The following is a 21,863-nucleotide window of genomic DNA, read 5'->3' on the forward strand; positions in this document are numbered from 1 at the left end:
AAATCACGTGACTTGGGTGTTGATGACGTCATAGGAGTGGGTCCCAGGGTGGTCCGAGTGTCGGTCCCAGGCCCCGGCCGGTCAAAAAGCGCTCGCCCCAGTCCCCCTCGGAAAAAAAACCGAAACTAGGTGTAAATAGGCGTAAAAGGAAAAACCACGTGACTTAGGGGTGTGATGAAATGCTGCGCTGTGATTGGCTACTTGAACATATAAGCGGTCCTTACTACTTGTATCCATCACGTTTTTTCGCCAAACAGTTTTCAACCTTCAGGCTAATTTCCCAGGTAACAACTGACAAATCTGCTTAGCTATTCCCCCCTTCGTAGTTTTTGTCTTCTTTTGTCTAAAATTGAAAATATTTAGGACAATTTTTATACTCCAAATCAGCCTTAAACCTGAATTTATAAAATGCAACAATGGTTGCTCTTCTTCACACTCTTGCTGTCTCGTCTTACGTTTGTTGAAATTAATATCATGGTTAAGAATTTCTGGATACGAAGACCAACAAAGTTTTCTCATTAGGTAAATATTTAGCAGGCCACCCCAGATAAATACAGCTAGGCATGCGCTATTTGGGAGTTCTATTGGCGCCAGCAAGTCTGAAGAGATATGATAACAACACTTAAGTATTGCTTAAAAGCATCATTAATTTGATAATCATCATTTTTCCTACTTACCACTTGGTTTTTAACCATCACGTTTTATCTTTTTAGAAGTTCAGTTTCATCAGATAATTTTTAACCTTTAGGCTAATTTCCCAGGTAACAAATGACAAATCTGCTTAGCTATCCCCTCTTCGTACTGTTTGTCCTCTTTTGTCCAAAACTGAAAACATTTTGGGTGATTTTTCTGCACAAAATCATCCTTAAACCTCAATTTAAAAATGCAACAATGGTTGCTCTTCTTCACTCTCCATCTTTCTGGTCTGACGATTGTTGAAAATGATATCATGGGTAAGAAATTCTTGATACGGAGATAAACAAACTTTTTTGACTAGGTAAATATTTAGAAGCCCACCCTAGATAAATGCAGCTAGGCATGCGCTGTTTGCGAGTTCTGCTGGCGCCAGCAAGTCTGGAGAGATATGATATGAGTTAAACAACACTTCTTTCCAATATCCAGCTGTCAATTTCATATTCTATCGTTAGATAATAAGATCTTCTAAAGAACAGCAAGCACAGATCACATTCAGTTCTACACAGAACCCTGACTTGAAAGGAAGGTTTGGCTTCGCGGAAGAGTGAGTTAAACTGAGAAAACTAAACGAGAAGACTCCAGTGAAGTAAGTAGTGTTTGTTACTTCCATATGTTACACGTACAAATTACGTCAAGGTGTACACGATGTAATGGTGCCATTTTTTATACTAATGCAAGGCGAGTACAAAAGACGAATTTCTGGTTTTACACAAAATAAAACAAACCGCAAAAAAAAAAAAATCATCTACAGGAATACGTTTTAATTCAATTTTCGTCTGCTTGACGATGTCCTTGGATAGAAAGGTCCAAACAAGGGAGAACGGTTTGAATGTTTTAATTTAATTTTCCAACCGTTTGCCATGCTCTTTTTTTCGTGCACTATATCTCGAGCTGTTTGTTCGAAGATCCTGCCAGAGATCGGAAACTGCGCAGAGAACACCCTGGAACCCAGGGTAAGGTTTGAAGTAAAGGAGCTAGACTCTGAAAAAGGCCTTTGCGGCTTTATTAAGAGCGATTTTCTAGAAAAAAGCGAAGAAAAGCTGGAAAATAGATTTTTTTTAAAATAAAAAGTTTAACATTTCAATTTTCAACCCTCCTGCATGTTTTCTGTGGAGTTAGGTGACCTCGTGGGATGAACAAAAGAAAACACATTTTGATTGACAGATGTTCCGTTACCATGGTAACATGCACATTATCACGCTAGCGATAGGTCCACATTTGCGCAAAAATTTCACTGTTTAATATAAAAATATACGAGTCTGGTTCTCGCGTGAATTTGAACCAACTGAAACGAAATTTCACCAGTGAGTAGAGCCACTCTTCTTGCTTATAAAATTTACGTTAAAATGTTTCGAAATTTATGAACAGCTAAAAAATGGTCGCCTCACCATGTTGACTGTCGGCCATTTTGACAAGCAGAAAAAAACAAGCACAACCATTTTTAGCGATTTTTTCTAAAGCACTCATTTCCCTGAAACCAAATAAGCAGGGGAGCTAACACATATATTGAAGATTCTAAATATCATAATATCAATTTACTGAAAGTTCCTGATATTTCTGCCATGAGTGCTGGCTCATTTTATTTTTTGCCGAAAAGGCTTTATGAGAGAACAATCAGCATCGAAATTATTTTCTGTCAACACTCCAGGAGAATGTCCACTTTTGGAAATGTGGAAAACAATAGCGTGACGTAACAACATGGCGGTTGTCAATTCTTCCCGAGTGGACTCCACTAGAATTTTATATTTGCCTTTTTTCAAGTTTTCCCGTGGTGCGTTTCCTGCCAGATGGTAACACAACACAAAGAAAGCATTAAAGAAGCGTTATGCGTGACAATTGTGAAAAATCACAGCGGATTGTGCGCGGAGGTTAGAATTTACTTTCGATGCGTATGTTTGTTTTGGTTGTCTTTTGGGTCGTTTCTTCAGCTTTAATCCAGTGTATCTCTTGTGAAAAATTTTTCTGAGCCTTGAAAAAATTCAGGGATGTTCTACAGTTATTCTAGTTGCTCTGTGCGAAATCTGAGCGATGGGCCGCAATTTGGGTGGATGGGCCGCGATTTTTGCTGGAAGCCATCGTCTACGCAAAGTGAGACTGCTTACAACTAATCTGTTTGGGCTTCTTTTCGTTCGCTTCAGTCGATGACTTGATGGATAATTGACGTCAAAGAACATCTTAAATATATCCAGGATCGCCACAGATTATCTACTGGACGTGTTTAAAGACCCCGGGTTAAAGACACAACAAGGTCAACAAGGACAACAGGATGCGAGCTTTGTTTTCTTTCTGGTTCTTTGGACCGAAGGTCGACGCGCGGCTGAAAAGCGCAAAAGCACATTGAAATGTATTATAAGGAAGGGTATCTGGCAAAAGAAACCAAGCATGGACTCGCCTGAAGCGAAGGAAATTATTTCCTCGATTAGATTCAATTTCTTGATAACCTGGAGTTAGAAAAACATGGAAGGAATGAGAACCCTGGCGAGCTGCGTGATTGCGCCATGCCAGGGAAGGCGAAGGAGACTTCAGTCAATGTATGTTCGTTCATTTCAGTGTAGTCAACTTAATTCTAACCAGCTAGGAGTTCTGACGGTCTTGTTGTTATGTTTATAAGGAGCTCCAAATGCCATGATGTTTTCAATTGATTGAGCTAGCCTTCGAGTTGAGGTCATCGGTCTAATTAATTTCCTGGCCAGCTATTTTGCGAAGCAGAGTTTGACACCTTTTGACGCCTATTTGTTGATGAAATATATGTTAGAAAGGTTTGTTGTGACTCATTCTTATTGCAAGATAAAACTCAGTACAGCTCACTTTATGTTTTCACTACAAGACCAGTAGATTATGAGCTGCCGCGAAGGATTTTTCTTTTCTAATATTTTTATTAGTTGTGTTGCCAAGCCAGGCTGTTTGATTTGCAGCAATGTAATGCCACTGTAATGTGTCGCTTCCTTCGACGCGTGTTCTATTTTCTTGACTCAGTTGCGCCAAATATTCTTGTGGCTTCTAGGAAGCTATTTACTTTTTCGTTTAATTCGTAGAAAACAAGTAATAAGTTTAACGGCTTATGCAAACCTTCGACTATCAATTTGTTAGACCGGTCAGTTCTGGCATAACCTGCGATCAGGCTTTCTTTTTTTAGTTCTGGCACGATACCAACTGTAAATGTTTTCATGTCAGTTTGCGACATCGCATTTAATTTTTGATTTCGAGACGCCGCCAAGCTAATGCCCGGGATAATTGTGAGAGTATCTTATCTGAAAATCGGAGTTCATAGCTCCTGTTAATTTACCAAACCAAGTGCTTAGTGTGTCACTGATATGTACATAGCGCGCGACGGAAAACGTTCGTTTCCGCTTTACTCACTCTCGGCCAAGAGAGATCAACGACATTTTTTTTTTCTTTCTGCAAGCCGTGAATAAAGTTAGGCCCAGGATGCTTAAATCCTTGCATGATGAGGCGTAAACTACGAGAGTATCTTATTTTAAAAGCGGAGTTCATAGCTCATAGTTAGTAATTTACCAAAGCCAAGTGCTTAGTGTTATGGGCATAGCGCGCGACAGAAAAGCATTTAAAATGCAAGAGCTCGTCTCCGCTTTACTTATTCCTGTCCAAGAGAGGTCAATGGCATATTTTCTTCTTTCTGTAAGCTGTGAATTTCCGCTTAGTTAATAGAACGAAGCTTGTTTCATTCGAATTCGAGTTCTGTACACTTCGCTGTTCTAGATTTCGATCGACAGAGCCAGCAGGAATATTTTATGTCAACAGGCCTCGCATCATGTGACTCCAAATTCGAGCAATGATTGGATAACTGTTTGTTTTGATCTGCGGATCAAAACATTTCCAAAAGTGGACATTCGTCTGAACTGGTCAACTTATCTGTTAACCAAATTTGATTCATTATATATGTTTTGGCCGGCGAATATGGTGAAAAATAAATTGATACAGCACGCATCTCGCCTTCGCTCGCTCTATTTTCGTTACTAAATCTGTCAAAGACTCTGGCAAAAAGGAAAAATCTAACAGTTTGCCACATTAAACATCTCCTTTGCTGTGTTTCTGATGATCGCATGTGATGATTTTGCGCTCGCACATTCTTGAGAAACGACAGTAAGCTTAGGTAACACCTTTGCATCTTGGTATATTTCTATGCCGTCCATCTTAGTTCAAAACTGAAAGCGAAATGACTCTTGTTTTGGGGCTTTGGAGAACGAGCTACGACAGTAATTTAGTGCGCGAAACGAAGCCCGGCATGAAACACTCCTGACCAAAAACATAAATTGACTGCTTTTAGGATTATGTCGGTCATGTCGGTCTCGGGCCCTGCCACCCCCAACCCTCTCTTGCAATAAGCACAGAAAAACTTTTAAAACATATTTCCTCTTATATTATGCGATTAGACCTATGTGACGAGCGAAGCCTTTCAACAAAGCCCCTCTGGAATTTAGCTTTGGATCACGGCGTGAAAATGGAATCATAAAAAAATTCCTCTATATCTTTTACTTTCCTAGATCAAACTGATCAAAGTTACGTTCAAACCGTCACTGATTTCGTTTCGTTTCTTTAGCATACTGATTATCATGTTTTCTTTTGCAGGAAAACAATGGGATCCACGTTTTATTTGTGCTTGTTATTGATTATGTTGGGGTCCATTACTGTGCAAGGTGCACCCCCTCAAAAAGAGAACCCCATGAACATTCGTTCTAAGCAAGGTGAACGTTAATTTTGTTTCTTAACTTAGGTTTTAAACAAGGAGATTAAAGTGAAATAATTATTGTTTTGTTTAGGGCATGACTTTTTTTAATTTATGACTAACTAGCAAAGGATCTTTTTTTTTTGTTTACAGACAAACAGGAATTGACTTTAAAAGCCAGAGCACATTGTCTTGGACCATGTTCTAAATTTATCAATGGGCGCTGCCATCATGTTTAGTATGTATTTAGCGAAAACCTAACGTGTTGTCACGTATGCTTGTAATATTTTTGTGTTATAACTGATAGTCTTTTTTCACGCTTTATTGTAAACACATACACACTACATATTATATACACACACTTATTATTCGTGTCTATATTGATTCATTCTTCGGCTTTAAAACTGCCTTTAAACTAGCTCATTTATTTTCCCATCCCTGCCTGCATTAGGATTTGACACCCTTGGCGCTTTTCCTTCTACCAAACATTTCTGATAATTGTCAGTATGGAATGGAGAAGCATTTCTTGGTTGACTAAGGAACCGGACTGACGGAATTTTCCAAAACGTTTACAGAAAAAAGTGACGGGCTTCCTAGCAAGATATACCCAAAATCTCGAAATTTTCCTTCTCGAAAATTTCCGTTCTTTTCAATAGCCCTTATGTATATTTACTTCAGACGTGAAAACAGCACGAAGGTGACAGAGGGTAATTGAGAATAATCCACATTGAGAGGCTTCTTGGTGGTGGATTTTGAGCATATGACGTTATCATGCATAAGGCCTATTCCGCTTCCAGAATTTTCAAGGCAATTCCTCACTCCTCAGAAATAAAAGCTTTTCCTGCATGTTCCTTACTCGCAAAAGAGACATGATGAGCTAATCTTACCCTATTTATGCCTGTTCTGGTACTAATCACGCTCGTTATTTCAAAAAGTTCCTCGAGTCGTTCATTTCGAATTTGAAGTATAATAATTTGCGTCCTTGGTTTGTGTTCGCATTCAGCTATATCTTTTTTACCTCCGATCAATTGTTTTTAGTTTTCTATCTCAAAGACGATTATTTGTACACCAAAATTATGCAATAAAAAGTATAGGCGATCATACTCTTTAACGAGAAAACGACGATATTTCTCCCTTGCGAGCCAAGCCGTATAGAAAAAAAGTCGCCATTTTGTCTATGTGCTCGCGCTAATGATTATTTATTAATCCCCAAACTTCAAACTTCGATATGATTTTAGAATTTTAATATATCGAAATTGGCCTAGCTAATGCACGTTTTCTTTTCTTTTTTCAGTGATTGCATCGGCCTTCGAGCAAATAAAGCCTCGTAGTGACCTGTCATCTTAACGAAACACTAGTGTGTCTGGTCTGTAGCTGATAATTAAGAAGAGGTTACAATAAAGTGCAAATATACAAAGTGCTATCACTGTTTTAAACAGCTTTATTTTTACTAACTGCTGTTGTGAATATTAATGTAAGCTTCGACAAATTGGCTTTTATGGCTGTGTATTTAAAAGAAAATAAAGCAGACATATTTCCGCATAGGTCAAGTTAGTTTTTATGCAGTTTAATTTGGTGACGAATTGAAGCGTGCAAGAGCAGTTCTGTGAGTTTAAGTTTTCGACTCGTATATATATATATATAGAGGACATTACACGGTTGCGAGAAGATATGAATTTTATGTTCGAGATTCCAATCAAACAAAATGCTTGTCAACCAAAATCATTACTGACTTTGACTTGAATCCGATGCGGCCCTGTCTTGACGGCTGATAGTTTTCAATAGACTTGCCCCAAGTCGCCTTTTTTTTCCTTTGAAATCAAGCGCGAAAGACCACGAGTAAAATCGCCTTTAAAATCGCGCTAGACTTGCCCCAAGTCGCTCGTGTTTTCTTTGCATCTATAGTTACTTAAATAAATTTGCTTTGAAATCAAGCGAGAAAGACCACTTGAGTAAAATCACCTTTGTAATCGCGCGCGAGAGATCGCGCGGGATTCATTTCTGTGAACGCGCGCGCGAAGGAAAACAAATGACACTTCCTAAGGAATGGCTCGGAACGAGCGACTTGTGTCACTTGCAGGAAATCAATTCTAGCTGACGTTTATTGCCGCGAAAAATTGCATCATGCTTGTGTGCACTGAATTTGTTTCTTTTATCGTATTGACGTCAGTTTCGTGCGCCGTGTGCAGCTGACGCGCGCTGTGGCGTGTGTTAAAATTGCGATTTTCTTCCCTTTTTGTGGGAAATCATACTCAAGGCCCTTGATCATGGCTCTCTCATTTCTGTAAGATTTAATAGGGACATGCACCCAAAAAAGACATTTGTGTTGTTTGTTCTAAAACTGGTTTAACTGCCGATGTGAGAAGGAAACAAGTCTACTCAACTCAAGAGGTGAAAAGTTAAACGCAAGCTTGTCTCGCGAGCAGCGCGCGCTAAGTTGGCGGGCACAGCGCGCTCAGTAAGTTCGCGCGAAATACAATATGATTGACATAATCTCGATGGCGTCACCGGTGGAAAAATCCACCGGTGACGCCATATTTCAGAATTGGCGCGCTGCAGGTGAGACAAGTCGCTCGTTCCGCAACGATCCTCCGCCATTTTGTTTCTCATGCCCCCGCGCGCCCTCCGTTTCCGTATCCAGCGGTCTCCTGCGAATCTAACGAGCGACTTGGAGCAAGTCTAAAATCGCGCTAGAGAGATCGCGCGCGCGAAGGAAAACAAATGACACTTGCCGAGGAATGGCTCGGAACGAGCGACTTGTGTCACTTGCAGGAAATCGATTCTAGCTGACGTTTTTTTGCCGCGAAAATATTGCATCATTTCGTGTGCATTGATGTTGGTTTCTTTTATCGTGTTGACGTCAGTTTCGTGCGCCGTGTGCAGCTGACGCGCGCTGTGGCGTGTGTTAAAATTGCGATTTTCTTCCCTTTTTTGTGAGAAATCATACTCAAGGCCCTTGATGCCTCTCTCATTTCTGTAAGATTTGAAGGGACAGTCACAAAAGAAGACATTTGTAATGTTTGTTCCAAAACTGGTTTAAATTGCTGATGTGAGAAGGAAACAAGTCTGCTCAAGAGAAAAAATGTTAAACGCAGCTTGTCTGGCGAGCAGGGCGCGCTAAGTTGGCGGGCACAGCGCGCTCAGTAAGTTCGCGCGCAATACAATATGATTGACATAATCTCGATGGCGTCACCGGTGGATTTTTCCACCGGTGACGCCACATTTCAGAATTGGCGCGCTGCAGGTGAGACAAGTCGCTTGTTCCGCCACGATCCTCCGCCATTTTGTTTCTCATGCCCGCGCGCGCCCTCCGTTTCCGTATCCAGCTGTCTCAACAAGCGACTTGGAGCAAGTCTAAGTTTTCAACTGCTTTTGTTTTCTTCCGACAACATCTTGTACTTTGTGACTGAGAGAGTCTGAAAAGGTTTTCATGATCGTGTTCTCGTTCTTTTAAACTGACGTCTTTCGAAAAACTCATTCTTTTTCGTTGTTTAGTTAAACAAATTAAACCTACTTGTCGATGTTTGCTAACAACAAAACGACACAAGAAACCAAGTTCATTCAGCAAGATAGAAATGGCGCGAATCGTGACGTCACTGAGCGATATGCCACTCGCTTGAGTGCCATACGGAAAATACGCCACTCGGGTCCCGGATGGAGTGGCGTATGGAATCTGACGAGTGGTTTAGTTTTCAGTAAAACACTCTCCTCCATAAAATATTACACAATTATTTACACGCACGCGTGCAACTTTGACTTCGGAGAATCGGGTTCCGTATCTGGAATGTCGCTGAAAAAATATATTTCCTCTACTCACTACTTCTCCTAATATTGAAACGTCACTATATGGCGGGGTAATAAAGGAAGGTTGTAGGAGTGGGATAGCCTTTTCCAACGACTCTACTCCGGGTAAACCCATGTTTACTACAAATCAGTTCCAGCTGTGTGACTTTGACTGGTTTCCTTTGGAGACCCCCAGGTTGACCACCTTTTCTACCTCCATATAAGGAGATGGCCACCCTTAGATCTTATACGAGGTTCGAAAGATTGAAGGGTTTATCGTCCTACCCAGAGTATTATACACATAACACCAAATGGAAATTAGCTTAGCTGCAAGTCCACGTGTAGCCTTACCTATCGATTACCTACCCCCAACAAACTGAATTAATGTTGTTTATTTCGGGGAGTGGGCACGGGAACTCCTAGTCTATTGTTTAGCATCCAGGACTTCTCCATTTAATAAAAGCTCGGTTACCCATGTGTTGTGGAACTAATAGGCCTAATCACGGTTTTCGACGCCATTTTGACGAGTAGGAAATTCCGAAAAGCGGGCAGAAATTACAGTGTTTGTATGGGAATCCGACGGCAAATATCTTATACAAAAATTAAATTCTGAACAACTTATGAATTGTAAAGACAAAATACTAGGCAAAAGTTTTTATTCACCAAGTTTGAAGGATGTAGCGGGACTAGAAAGCATTCAGTTACGTTTTTAATTTCCCATACATTTGTCTATAATTTTTTCCCGCGAACCGCGTCAACTCACCGAACCGGAACTTAAATCTGCAGAGAAAATACAGACAAATGTATGTGAAATTAAAAACGTAACTGAACGCTTTCTAGCCCAGCTACATCCTTCAAACTCGGTGAATAAAAACTTTTGCCTAGTATTTTAACTTTCGACTAAAGCGTACAACCCTCGAAATCACAACCTCGTTTCACCCCATTTTTAATTTACATTTATTTAATATTAATATACACGTGTTTATTTCGTTATTAATACACTGCTTATCAAACAGGTGATAAACAACCAAACTCTCAAAACAAACATAGAAATAAACGCCTACAATTTAGGAAAGAAAAAAAATATGCAAAGAACTAAAAGGGAACATTTCAAAAAATCGGGAATCAAAATCAAAAAATCAAATAATAATCAAGAACGGCGTTAAAGCCGTACAACATCACTTTTTTCAAGTCAATATTTCTGCTCGAGGAATTCTCTTAGTGTCTGATACGGGGACACTCTTTTGCTGGCGTACAGACAATTCTTGTTCTGCACTGTAGGAACGGGCTTGTTCCAGAAGTGGGTAAAGCCATTCTCTCTCAACCAGCTTGTTACTTCCTCGTCAAACTGGCTTCTAAATGTGTCTACATCCCTCGCCAGCACAAACAAAGTGACCTGTAAGTTATCGGTGATGACAGAGTACTGGTACAAACCATCGTCGCCGAAAGAAGCGGGTCCCAGTTTGACAACCCAGTCTGTTGAGAGAAAATAGAACTGTTTGATTATGTTCACAATTAATTAAAATAATGTTGATGGGAAAGTAAACAAGCAGTTGCGTTTAATATTGTCCGGGTGAGAGTAGTTCTGAGAAGAACTTTTGTTGGTGACTGACGCTTCGACAACCTGAGCGGAAGTTATCTTCAGAGTCAAGTGAAAAGTTGTTAGTCGATGATGTTAACAGTCTGGTCTGTTGAAGCTGATTGGTCGATCAGTTTTGCCGTGATGTTATTGGCTGTAAGACTTGTGTAAAGTTTTTCAACAGTGATTGGTCAGTTTTGGTTCGTCTATTGTTAGTCAAATTAAGTCGTTCCTCTTGGGGTCCGTTCGTTGGTTTTGTTCACGCCGTGAAAATGTCGCCGTTTGTAAGGTGCCGGTAGTTAATGGCATCTGTTGTTTTTGCGTACTAACTTTCTAGAGTAATAGATCGATAGATCAGAATCGAGGCGGCTGTAAACCAAGCTTTGCTTCAAGAGGTGTGTCCTTGGGAAAGGTAAATGAGGAAAAGATGCACTTATTTCTACCCCTGGGTCAACCCCACATCGCTTTATACAAAAGAAACACCCAGAACAACATCAACAACAACAACAAAACAGCCGTTAAGCTGATTCGTTTGCTACACGAAGTTAAAGGGACTATGTCACGGATTTAAACAGATTTTTGTTTAGCAAAAATTTATATTTGTGTCGCAGGAAACCTTAACATAATAGTCTATTTTTATTAAAAAATGCTATATTAGAGCACTGAAACTGTTAACCAGCATCTTTGGTTGCGGATGGCTCGGATGGAAACGGATTGCAACTTGAAAAAGTTAGGCTAACATATTAAAGTTGTTTCCGCGCTTCATCAAAAAGTCGACATTTATAGCCGTAGGTTGATTTCCATCTGCAAAGTAAGGTTATATCTTCCTTTAAATGTTCAAAGATAATGGTTTTTATGGAATAATTAAGTTGCGTACTACTAATTTCAGAACAGTTTAGACCAAAAAGCAGTGAGCTCCCCGTGAAATAACTCCTTTAATCAATCCAACCTATTTTTCCAAATTGAAGCATTGATTTACACGAGAGACGCTTGCTTATGACTGAGGACTCAGTTAAAGTCACTTACATGGGGCATCAAGTGGTGTGCCTTCAAGATGAACTTTGAGTTTTCCTGGTTCTTTTGGATCGGGTACGTAGGCATAGCCTGTAATGTTCTTAGCATTTCCTGTCTCTGTCTTGAGCCTTTCACTGTTCAGCACACCGATCTTTCCATCTTTCTGAAGTGTATCTGTATAACAGAAACACTATTAATACTTTAAGCGTGAATCTCTCTAAGCATGGGCTTGTCGAAAACAGTATTACAGAATAAAAAGAGAATAACAATAGGTTGTTCACAGCCTCTTTATTTTTGAACGCAAAGACGCGCCTACCATTTTGCATTGGTATCCAGTTCTCTCACAATTTCTTTTCCCGCGTTCAACAATAGAGGAAAAAATTTATACGAGAAGGGCTTTGATCAGTCTAGAACAATCACATCATGTTCCTTCAGTTTTGTTTTCCACGCGCGCAACTAGTAATCTAAACACATCACACGACGTATACCCCAGGATATCCCAAGAGTTGTCAACAAGTTTTACAACTTAGCGTTTAATGTTTGCATTTCGCAATTCCGTTTGCATCCAAAATTAATAAGAGAATAATTTTGTCATTTGACCGGCTGCTTGGTCATTTAAAGATTCAAAGAAACCTCAGCCTTTGTTTGTTGTTCCCAGCAAACCATGCGAAGTCACTGCAATGTGTGACCACCGAATCGGTAGGGGTGAAAATGACCGTGACAGAGCATAAATATTTGATAAATAAATAGTGTGCCTAGTAGAAGTACGTTAAGTAGTAGCCTCCATTTGACTTCAAGCTTTGCGCGGATATCAGTAAAGTTCAGTAAGAAAGACAAGAGCGGATCGTGACAGTTTGTCAACTACTAAGTTTTAACTTAGATGTCATGATCGCCGTGCTGTTACAACAACAAGTTATGTACAAACTCACAATCTGCTGTCACGCATACCGCGTCACGCTCAAAAGTCTCCATAACTGTGGCATCTGCGTACATCTATTTTGAACAGTGTAAAAAATAAAAACAACATAAATATGAAAGGGATTCTAAAATGTCTTTAACAACCAACTAAATAAAAATAAAATGTGAAAAGAACACATTTTTCCCGTCCTAATTCATGCACAGACCCCAGGAAGGAGGTACTTTACCCATGGGGTATTGGGGTGCCTCTGGGGTTTAGAACCCTGACGGCCTGACCCTAGGACAAAATGGCTTTAAATACTTACCCTGTGTAGAAAAAAAAAATTAAAAAAAATAAATATATAAAAAATAAATAAATAAATAAATAAGTACAGATAAACGATTTTGATTTCGGATTGCTCGACCACCCTCTCCTTCACGCAGCTATGTTCAGGATAGAGTCACCAAAATCCATAACCTATATAGCGGCTCGTTCCGTATAGGTAAAATAGGGGTGTATCCCCCACGGGGGCACGCCACGCCTCCCAAGTAAGTCTGTGGGTTGGATTACCTGCGAAGGAGAGTTGCGTGACTACCAAAATGTTGGAGGCTATTTCAAATCAAATTCTTGCATTAATGATCATTAAATTTCACACCCAGAATTCTGCTTTTATTCGAAAAAAGCAACGTGTCTAATGTTTTTTAAAATGTAAACCATTGCCACGGGCATTTTAAAATATATACATTACATGGTGTGTGGCGTTGATCGTTAATCTTCTTGTCAGATTATCGATTCACTCCCGAGGTAGCAATAACACATACTGTATTGTGCCTCGTCTTCAGCGTCAAATAACTCGGATGAAAGGAGTCTACGTTTGATAATAAATATCATTCGACATAAAGACGATTCCATGTGTAATGCTTTTTGTCATTTCTTGTGTTGCAAGCACCACAAACTTTTTGTCAGATTTTTGAAACGTCTAAAATTGTTACGTAATCAGTTACACAAGATGAATGTGTCCTAACCTGCGATCAGGCAGGGAGGGAGGGCATGATCTCAGGTAAAATGCGTCCCAAAACAAACAGGGCTAAGTCACAGAATACGGGGCCACGTTATTTGCATGCCATTGAATAACTATATAACAATAGCATCTATTGTGTTATGCCTCGTTCTACAAAGCGTTCCGACACATGTAAATGAGGTGGACCAAAGTGAATTTTGTAGTTGCTATGCGTTAAAAAAATGGCTAAAAGCGAAACCGCTCCTGAGAATCTTCCTTACGAGCTAACATCCTTCTTTAGTCTTGAAATAAGTTTTGAAATTGTAAGTTTTGAAATATGTACATCGATAATAGGGACTGTTCAAGAAAGACGGAGATAAGTATTACATAATCAAGATGCTACAAAACTTTGTATCTACAAACCTGGTACCAGCGGCCAAGATACTGTGTCACATTCAAAGATGGGACGGTGTTAATTCCGAAAGCGTCGCTGAAACATGCGACAACTAGCAGAAATATAACGTGTTTCATGCTGATTTCTCTAGAGTAACTTTAGTAGCTGTTGAGCGAAGGCTTTGCTTGCGTGAAAAGGATTGCAGCTAAGCGAGGTCTGGGTTTTACACTGTGTTTCTATATATGGTAGCATGCATGCAGCGAAATCTTTTCATCACGCGATTGACCTTTGCACGAATTAACTGTGTATCACGTAACGCTTCTCGTGAACAGAGCGTTGCGTGAGTCGAGTCACGATGTTGTATGGTCACCGAAGCAAAGGCTAGGGAGAACAGAGCCTTTTTAAAACGTAGATAACTCACTAACTGCATTTGACCATCGGAGAAACGCTAATCAGCGGTCTGAAGCTAAAGGATTTTGGAATCCGTTCATTCACTTCGAATGCCGGGAGCTCACGTACGGCACGATACTCGTGTCATGGCACGATTCCACCCTCTCTTTTTTTGTTAGGTATCCTTTTGCCTTGTATGTGTAACTGTATGTGTGGATTCGCACATTGTCCACATCGATTCAGCAAATTATCCAGGTCAACAAAAGAACCGGTGCACCTCGTTGGTTTTTCAGTTGTGATTTTGCCTTTATTAGAAGATGTCCTTACCATCCTAGTAATTGCTACTCAAAGTCATAGTCATAGTAATTTTTCTTGGACAATTCTGTCTAAGGGGAAAGGCGCAATGAGGTTAACCCTATGAAAAGCACCAACCCGTGAAACAAGGCCCTGCTTGTCGCCCTTATTTGCTTTCTTTACGTCACCCCTGACAACAGAATCTACAATATTTTTTTTAAAAATATATATACGTTGTTTACATATCAGCTTAGGAAATAATTGTTAACTTTATTTTTTATGAACGGGACACCCATGGTTTCGGGAGGTTTTGGCTGCATGGGACAAATTCAGGAGCTTTACATCTGGTTGCCAAGGAAACGTGGCATACAGGGAGGTTTCATGTAAGCGTAAGCTACAATCTTGAAATTACTGATTGGTTCGAGAAAAAGAACTCTGTTTAATATATGTCATATCATAAATGATAAAAAGATTAGTATTTCTGAATTTTACGCAGACTATGTTGTAAGTTGTTCTTGTATGTTCTTTAAGCTGTCTCTCTCTTTTTCTCTATATCTCAACTAAATTAACCGTGTGCAATCATTCAAGAACTTAATTAAAAACTTTGAACTGTACATGTATTAATAATGGCGTCAGCTACTTTAGCAGGGTCCCCGTATTTCTCGTCTAGTCGTTTCCACATCTCCTGGATATCATCCTCTACCCCTTTGATCGCATACATCCTTGGGTTCCTTTCCTAAGAAGGAGCATAGACACCTGGTAGAATGTAGCACGCGCTGTCTTTATCCAATGTTGGCATTACTTGTTTTTTAAAATCCTTTTTAAATTGGAGATACTCTCTGATCGTCCCATCAAAGGATGGCATTTTAACTTTCTTCATGCGTAGTGCACAATTTTGTCTGTCGTTGTTTTTGTTTTCTGTCATGGTGGTGAAAGTTCGAATTTTTTCAATTGTCTCGTTCTAACGTGTCTGGATTGTTCGAATCCATTCGAATTCATTTTCTGTGGAAGCTTCATTTAGAATCTCAAGCATTTTGTCGTGCGCGCTCTTGCAATCTGCTAGCGCGAACTCTATATCCCTTTCAGTTTTGCGCAAAGCCCGCCATTCCTGCGTTTTCGTTATCCGCTATCGGCTTATTTGTGATTTTTATGTTATTGATTTTTATTGATCTAATCCCGTGTAATTATGTACTTCTACACTTCTTATTTTTAAACATTATTGTTTGAAGATCGTTAAGTCGATGATCGCTTGCAGTGCACTCAGATTGCATGTATAATAAAATGGGTACAGTCTGTCCGTTCGTGTTTTGTTGACAAATACACGCACTTGCTGGCCTCACAATGAACTCGAAATTTTCAATACTGTATTGAAAATTTCTCGTTCATTGTGCGGTGTATTTGTCAACAAAACACTCACAACAATCTCTAACCCATAAATAAAGCACGCAAGGAAGTCGGACGAGATAACGGAAGAAGTGTAGGGTGAAACACAACCAACAGGCGAGTGTTTCTCCCTTCTTTTTGATTCGTGATTCGTAAGCTCCATGCTTTGTGCTCTCATAAAACAAGTTGTTTAAAACAACGACACCACTTTTTATATTTGCAATTTATTGTAACCTCCATTTAATTATCAGCTACACACTATTGTTTCGTTAAGATGACGGATTACTCCAAGGCTTCATCCTCTGCAAGCGCTGAAAAAAAGAAAGAAAAGAAAACTTGTCTAAGGCCAATCAGTTTCGATATATTTAAATTCTTACTTGGCTCCGAGGGGTTGTGGAAATAAAACAAGAAAATCATATCGAAGTTAAGGGATGAATAAATGATATTTTTGTTATGTTCCCCCCAAGCCATTAAATGTTTAGTTCCCGATCGTAGAATACAAAAATGCGCATTAAATTACATAGAGCAAAAATTGCAGAAATTTCCAAGTGAAGGGTACAAGAGTTTCCTAAAAAAATTCCACAAAAACTTCGAAAAACTGACGAAAAACGTCGAGATTCTGAAATGAGGGTAGTTTAAGGTGATTCCTCAGTATTGCATTCTGTTGCGCATCCAGAATTTTACGCGTGATTAGCGCGCGCACGTAAGCAAAATGGTGGCTTTTTCTATATACGGTATAGCCTAATTTCGGTGTACAAATTATCGTCTTTGAGATAGAAAACTATCAATTCATGGGAGGGAAAAAGATATAGCTGAATGCGTGCACAAAATCTTTACACGAGGGCGCAAATCCGAAAAAAGGAAAAGACTATATTATGGTTTTGTAGCGTACAGCATTGTAGTTGTAATGTAAGTTTTAACAACAGCAAGAATGTAATGTAGTGTGTATGTGTTGCAATAAAGCATTAAAAATAACTATCAATTATAACATGAAGACATTACAAGCACGGCATGTCAACAAGTTAGGTTTTCGCTAAATACATACAAATAATCGAATTCGCAGCGCCCATTGCGCCATACAAAACAAGGTGGCGGTCCACAGTCCACAGTCAATTCGTGTTTGTCTGTGAACACACAAAAAAGATCCTTTGCAAGTTAGTCATAAAAAAAGTCATGCCCTAAACAAAACGAGAACTTTTTCATTTTAACCTCCATGTTTAAAACCTAAGTTAAAAACAAAATTAACGTTCACCTTGCTTAGAACGAACACGCATGGGGTGATCATTTTGATTTCCGAAGCCAGGCTCACGGGGTGCACCCTGCACAGTAATGGACCCCAACATAATCAATAACAGGCACAAGTAAAACGTGGATCCCATTGTTTTCCTGCAAAAGAAAACATGATAATCAGTATGCTAAAGAAACGAAACGAAATCAGTGACCTTTGTTAACTCAGGTTTGAACGTAACTTTGATCAGTTTGATATAGAAAAGGAAAAGAAACAGAGGATTTTTTTATGATTTCCATTTTCACGCCATGATCCAAAGATCAATTCCAATGGGGCTTTGTTGAAAGGCTTCGCTCGACACATAGGTCAAATCGCATAAGAGGAAATATGTTCAAGAAAGCTTTTCTGTACTTATTGCGGGGAGAGAAAGGGGCGACAGGGCCCGAGACCGACATAATCCAAAAAATTGCAAAGCAGTCAATTTACGTTTTTGGTCAGGAGTGTTTCATGCCTTGCTACCTTTCACGCACGAAATTGCTGTCGTAGCTCACGTTCTCCAAAGCCCCAAAACAAGACCAAACAAGAGTCATTTCGCTTTCAGTTTTAAACTTAGATGTGTTAGCTCTCCTGCTTATTTGGTTTCAAATGAGTGCTTTGTGAAAAATCGCGAAAATGCTTGTGCTTGTTTTTTCTGCTTGTCAAAATGGCCGACAAAAAGCGACCATTTTTCGCTGTTCATAAATCTCGAAACATTTCACTGTAAATTCTATAAACTAGGAAAGTGGCTGGTGAAATTTCGTTTGAATTTGTTTAATTTCACGCGAGAACCAGACTCGTATATTTTTATGTTTTAAAAATAAAATTATTGCTTAAACATGGACTTGAGGCTGGCGTGATAATGTGTGGTTACCGTGGTAACGGAACATCTGTCAATCAAAATGTGTTTTCTTTTGTTTAAGCCATTAGGTAACCTGACTCCACAGAAACATAAAGGAGGGTTGAAAATTTAAATGTTTAAAATTTTTAATTTTGAAAATTTTATTTTCCAGCTTTACCTCCACAGAAAAATAAAAGGAGGGTTAAAATATTTTAATTTCCAGCTTTTCTTTACTTTATCAGAAAATCGCTCTTAATAAAGGCCTTTTCAGAGCCCAGCTCCTTGACTTCATACCTTACCCTGGCTGCCAGGGTGTTCTTTGCGCGGTTTCCGATCTCTGGGAACTTCGAACAAACAGCTCGAGATATAGCGCACGAAACGAAGAACATGGCAAACGGTTCGAGTTTATAGGAAGGACGTCGAAGCACTAAAATTGGAAAATTAAACTAAAGCATTCAAACCGTTCTCCCTTGTTTGGACCTATCTATCCAAGGACATCGTCAAGCAGACGAAATTGAATTAAAACGTATTCCTGTAGAGGATTTTTTTTCGCAGTTTGTTTTCTTTTGTGTAAAACTGAAATACATGTGTATTTTCTTTTATTACGAAGGCAACAGCGGTGGGTTTGAAAACCAGAAACTCTTCTTTTGCACTCGCCTTGCTTAAGAATAAAAAAATTGGCAGTAATCACACCGCCTACTCCTCGACGTAATTTGTACGTATAATATACAGAAGTAACAAACACTACTTACTTCACTGGAGTCTTCTCGTTTAGTTTTCCTCAGTTTAAGTCACTCTTCCGCGAAGCCAAACCTTCTTTTCAATTCAGGGTTCTGTTAAGAACTGAATGTGGTCTGTGCTGGCTGTTCTTAAGAAGTTCTAATTATCTAACGATAGAATATGAAATTGACCGCTGAATATTGGAAACAAGTGTTGTTTAACTCATATCATATCTCTCCAGACTTGCTGGCGCCAATAGCACTCGCAAACAGCGCATGCCTAGCTGCATTTATCTAGGGTGGCCTGCTAAATATTTACTTAATCAAAAAAATTTGCTTTTCTTCGTATCTAGAAATTCTTACCCATGATATCATTTTCAACAATCGCTGGGCCATGCAGAAGGAGAGTGAAGAAGAATAACCATTGTTGCATTTTTAAATTCAGGTTTAAGGCTGATTTTGTGCAGAGAAATTACCCAAAATGTTTTCAGTTTTAGACAAAAGAAGACAAAAACTACGAAGGGAGGGATAGCTAAGCAGGTTTGTCAGTTGTTACCTGGGAAATTAGCCTGAAGGTTGAAAATTGTTTGATGAAACTGAACTTCTAAAAAGATAAAACGTGATGGTTAAAAACCACGTGGTAAATAAGGAAAGCGATAAATGTCAAATTTAAAAATTTGCTTTTAAGCAATACTTTCACTAATAGATCAAAGTGGTGCTCATTGGCATCGATTGTTTACCCATTCTGTACAACCACTTTGACCAGTAGTAAAATGACATGTAAATTACTAACTCGAACACAGTAATTTCTCTTGAAATAATATTTTTCCAAACACTGGCGAGAAGGTGGTTATCAATTATAAAAACCACATTTCGGACACAGGTAATAGCTTGTTCAACTATTTTTAGGGAATTTCTTTACAATACAATTATTATCTAACGATACAGTATGAAACAACGATACAATATGAAATTGACAGCTTGATATTAGAAAGAAGTGTTGTTTAACTCATATCATATCTCTCCAGACTTGCTGGCACCAATTGCACTCGCAAACAGCGCATGCCTAGCTGTATTTATCTAGGGTGGGATTCTTGTTATTTACCTAATGAAAAAAAAATGTTGATCTTCGTATCTAGAAATTCTTAACGATGATGTCGTTTTCAAGAAATGTAAGACCAGACAGAAATAGTATGAAGAAGAGAAACCGTGTTGCAATTGTAAATTTAGGTTCAGAAGCTGACTTAGAGCGTAAAAAATACCCTAAATGTTTTCAATTTTAGACAAAAGAAGACAAGAACTACGAGGAGGCGATGGCTTAGCAGATTTGTCATTTGTTACCTAGGAAATTAGCCTGAAGGTTGAAAATTATTTGATGAAACTGAACTTTTAAAAAGATAAAACTTAATGGTTACAAAACCACGTGGTGAATAAGGAAAACGATAAATTTCAAATTAATGACGCTCTTAAGCAATACTTAAGTGTTGTTATCATATCTCTTCAGACTTGCTAGTGTCAATAGCACTCGCAAACAGCGCATGCCTAGCTGCATTTTTCTAGGGTAGGCTTCTTGATATTTACCTAATGAAAAATTTTGTTGGTCTTCGAACGGCCAGAAATTCTTAACCATGATATTAATTTCAACGAACTTAGACGAGACAGCAAGAGTGTGAAGAAGAGCAACCATTGTTGCATTTTCTAAATTCAAGTTTAAGGCTCTTTTGGAGTATAAAAATTGCCCTAAATGTTTTCAATTTTAGACAAGGCAAGACGAAAACTACGAGGGGGGATAGCTAAGCACCCCGGTCGTCCCCAGGGCGCTTTTCTCTTGCCTTCATTAGACGATATCCTTACCATTCTAGTAATCGCTGCTCATAGTCATAGTTTTCATAGCCATTTTTCTTGGACAATTCTGTCCAAGGGAGAAAGGCACAATGAGGTTACCATTACTTGTCGCATCAACCCGTGAAACAAGGCCAGGTCACAACACCGGGAACTCCGCGCCCTACGCTTCATGATTTTAATCTTAATTTTGCCTTGACAGTTGGTTATCTCTTGTTGTAGATTGTTGCAGGCATTTGGTTTGTTGGGTAGCGGCACAAAAAACGGGAATAGTGCGAGGATCGGCGAGTCAGGTCATACTCCCGACTCGCCAGAACTATTATTTGATAACTTCACCGACCGTTTGACTGTGACAGAAGGGCAGCAGTTTGCAGTTTGGTTTGGAGAGGACTTATATAAATGCGACGAGACAGATAACGGCGGGACACAAGCATGCGTTGAAGTGTATGGCTTGTTCGTGTAAACCGATGAATTTGTAGACTTGCCAGCCCTTACGGTTTTTCATCACTTTTGTTTGGGGACTCAGAATTTTTTTACGTCCCATGCTCGTGTCATTGTTGAACAATTCATCTTCATTAGTTATTACCGAGCTTAATAAAATACCATCAATATTAATTACTAGAGTCCACATTGTTCCGGAAAATTCCAGGAAAATTCTAATGTTAAAAATTCCACTGTTAAAAGTCATTATCCAAGGTAAAATATTGAATATCTTTTCTTTTTTATTATTTGTTTATTTATTTTCAATAGTGTTTTGTTATTTTTAACGTTACTGCTAATTCTGTTGAGCGCTTTTGAACTTTGAGGATCTTGGCGCTATATAAATATTTTATTATTACTATTATTATTATTTTAACAAGAATATGACATGTCGTGTAGCTTTGTACATTAATTTCACCACATACTATGGAAGAGAAAAGTTATCTTATACATTTAATAATAACTGTTCAACTTTATTAAATTCGATGAATTTTAAAACTTATCATTTGTTTCTGCTCAGTATACATGTTTAATATTTGATAAAATGTTAAAAGCCTTGAGGTGCACCCTGGGTCTGCATGGAGCAATAATTAATGTAT

General features: G+C 39.0%; 3 protein-coding genes across 5 annotated transcripts in view; 1 reads left to right on the top strand and 2 right to left on the bottom strand.

Moving 5' to 3' along the window:
• Window positions 1-14,278, bottom strand: part of LOC144635962 (outer membrane lipoprotein Blc-like) — a 48,277-nt gene extending 33,999 nt beyond the window's left edge. The window contains exons 1-4 of one of the 2 annotated variants that reach the window (XM_078495091.1): window positions 14,081-14,278; window positions 12,689-12,752; window positions 11,772-11,933; window positions 10,096-10,642 (exon numbers count right to left, since the gene is read on the bottom strand). In XM_078495091.1, the coding sequence (XP_078351217.1) occupies window positions 10,359-10,642; window positions 11,772-11,933; window positions 12,689-12,752; window positions 14,081-14,188 (618 nt within the window). In that variant the 5' untranslated portion in view covers window positions 14,189-14,278 and the 3' untranslated portion in view covers window positions 10,096-10,358. Of the gene's footprint in view, window positions 1-10,095; window positions 10,643-11,771; window positions 11,934-12,688; window positions 12,753-14,080 lie in introns of those variants that run through there. The other variant, XM_078495093.1, reaches the window with a different exon arrangement.
• Window positions 1,155-6,746, top strand: LOC144635975 (small cysteine-rich protein 8-like). Its single transcript, XM_078495111.1, has 4 exons — window positions 1,155-1,282; window positions 5,287-5,402; window positions 5,537-5,621; window positions 6,678-6,746. Exons 2-4 carry the CDS (start codon window positions 5,294-5,296, stop codon window positions 6,712-6,714), a joined length of 231 nt encoding a protein of 76 aa, XP_078351237.1. The 5' UTR covers window positions 1,155-1,282; window positions 5,287-5,293; the 3' UTR covers window positions 6,715-6,746.
• Window positions 14,279-16,336: 2,058 nt separating the features above from the next.
• LOC144635978 (small cysteine-rich protein 8-like) lies at window positions 16,337-19,153 on the bottom strand. 2 transcript variants are annotated; one of them, XM_078495114.1, is made up of 4 exons: window positions 18,976-19,153; window positions 17,371-17,504; window positions 17,164-17,242; window positions 16,337-16,429 (listed from the first exon to the last, which is right to left on the bottom strand). In XM_078495114.1, exons 2-4 carry the CDS (start codon window positions 17,495-17,497, stop codon window positions 16,414-16,416), a joined length of 222 nt encoding a protein of 73 aa, XP_078351240.1. In that variant the 5' UTR covers window positions 17,498-17,504; window positions 18,976-19,153; the 3' UTR covers window positions 16,337-16,413. The 2 variants fall into 2 exon arrangements, with proteins under 2 accessions (XP_078351240.1, XP_078351241.1); XM_078495115.1 differs by lacking the exon at window positions 18,976-19,153 and having other exon boundaries at window positions 17,371-17,833.
• Between the last annotated feature and the right edge of the window lie 2,710 nt (window positions 19,154-21,863).

This window comes from Oculina patagonica, chromosome 13, assembly GCF_052425735.1.
Source record: "Oculina patagonica isolate OP01 chromosome 13, crgOcupat, whole genome shotgun sequence".
Lineage (NCBI taxonomy): Eukaryota > Metazoa > Cnidaria > Anthozoa > Scleractinia > Oculinidae > Oculina > Oculina patagonica.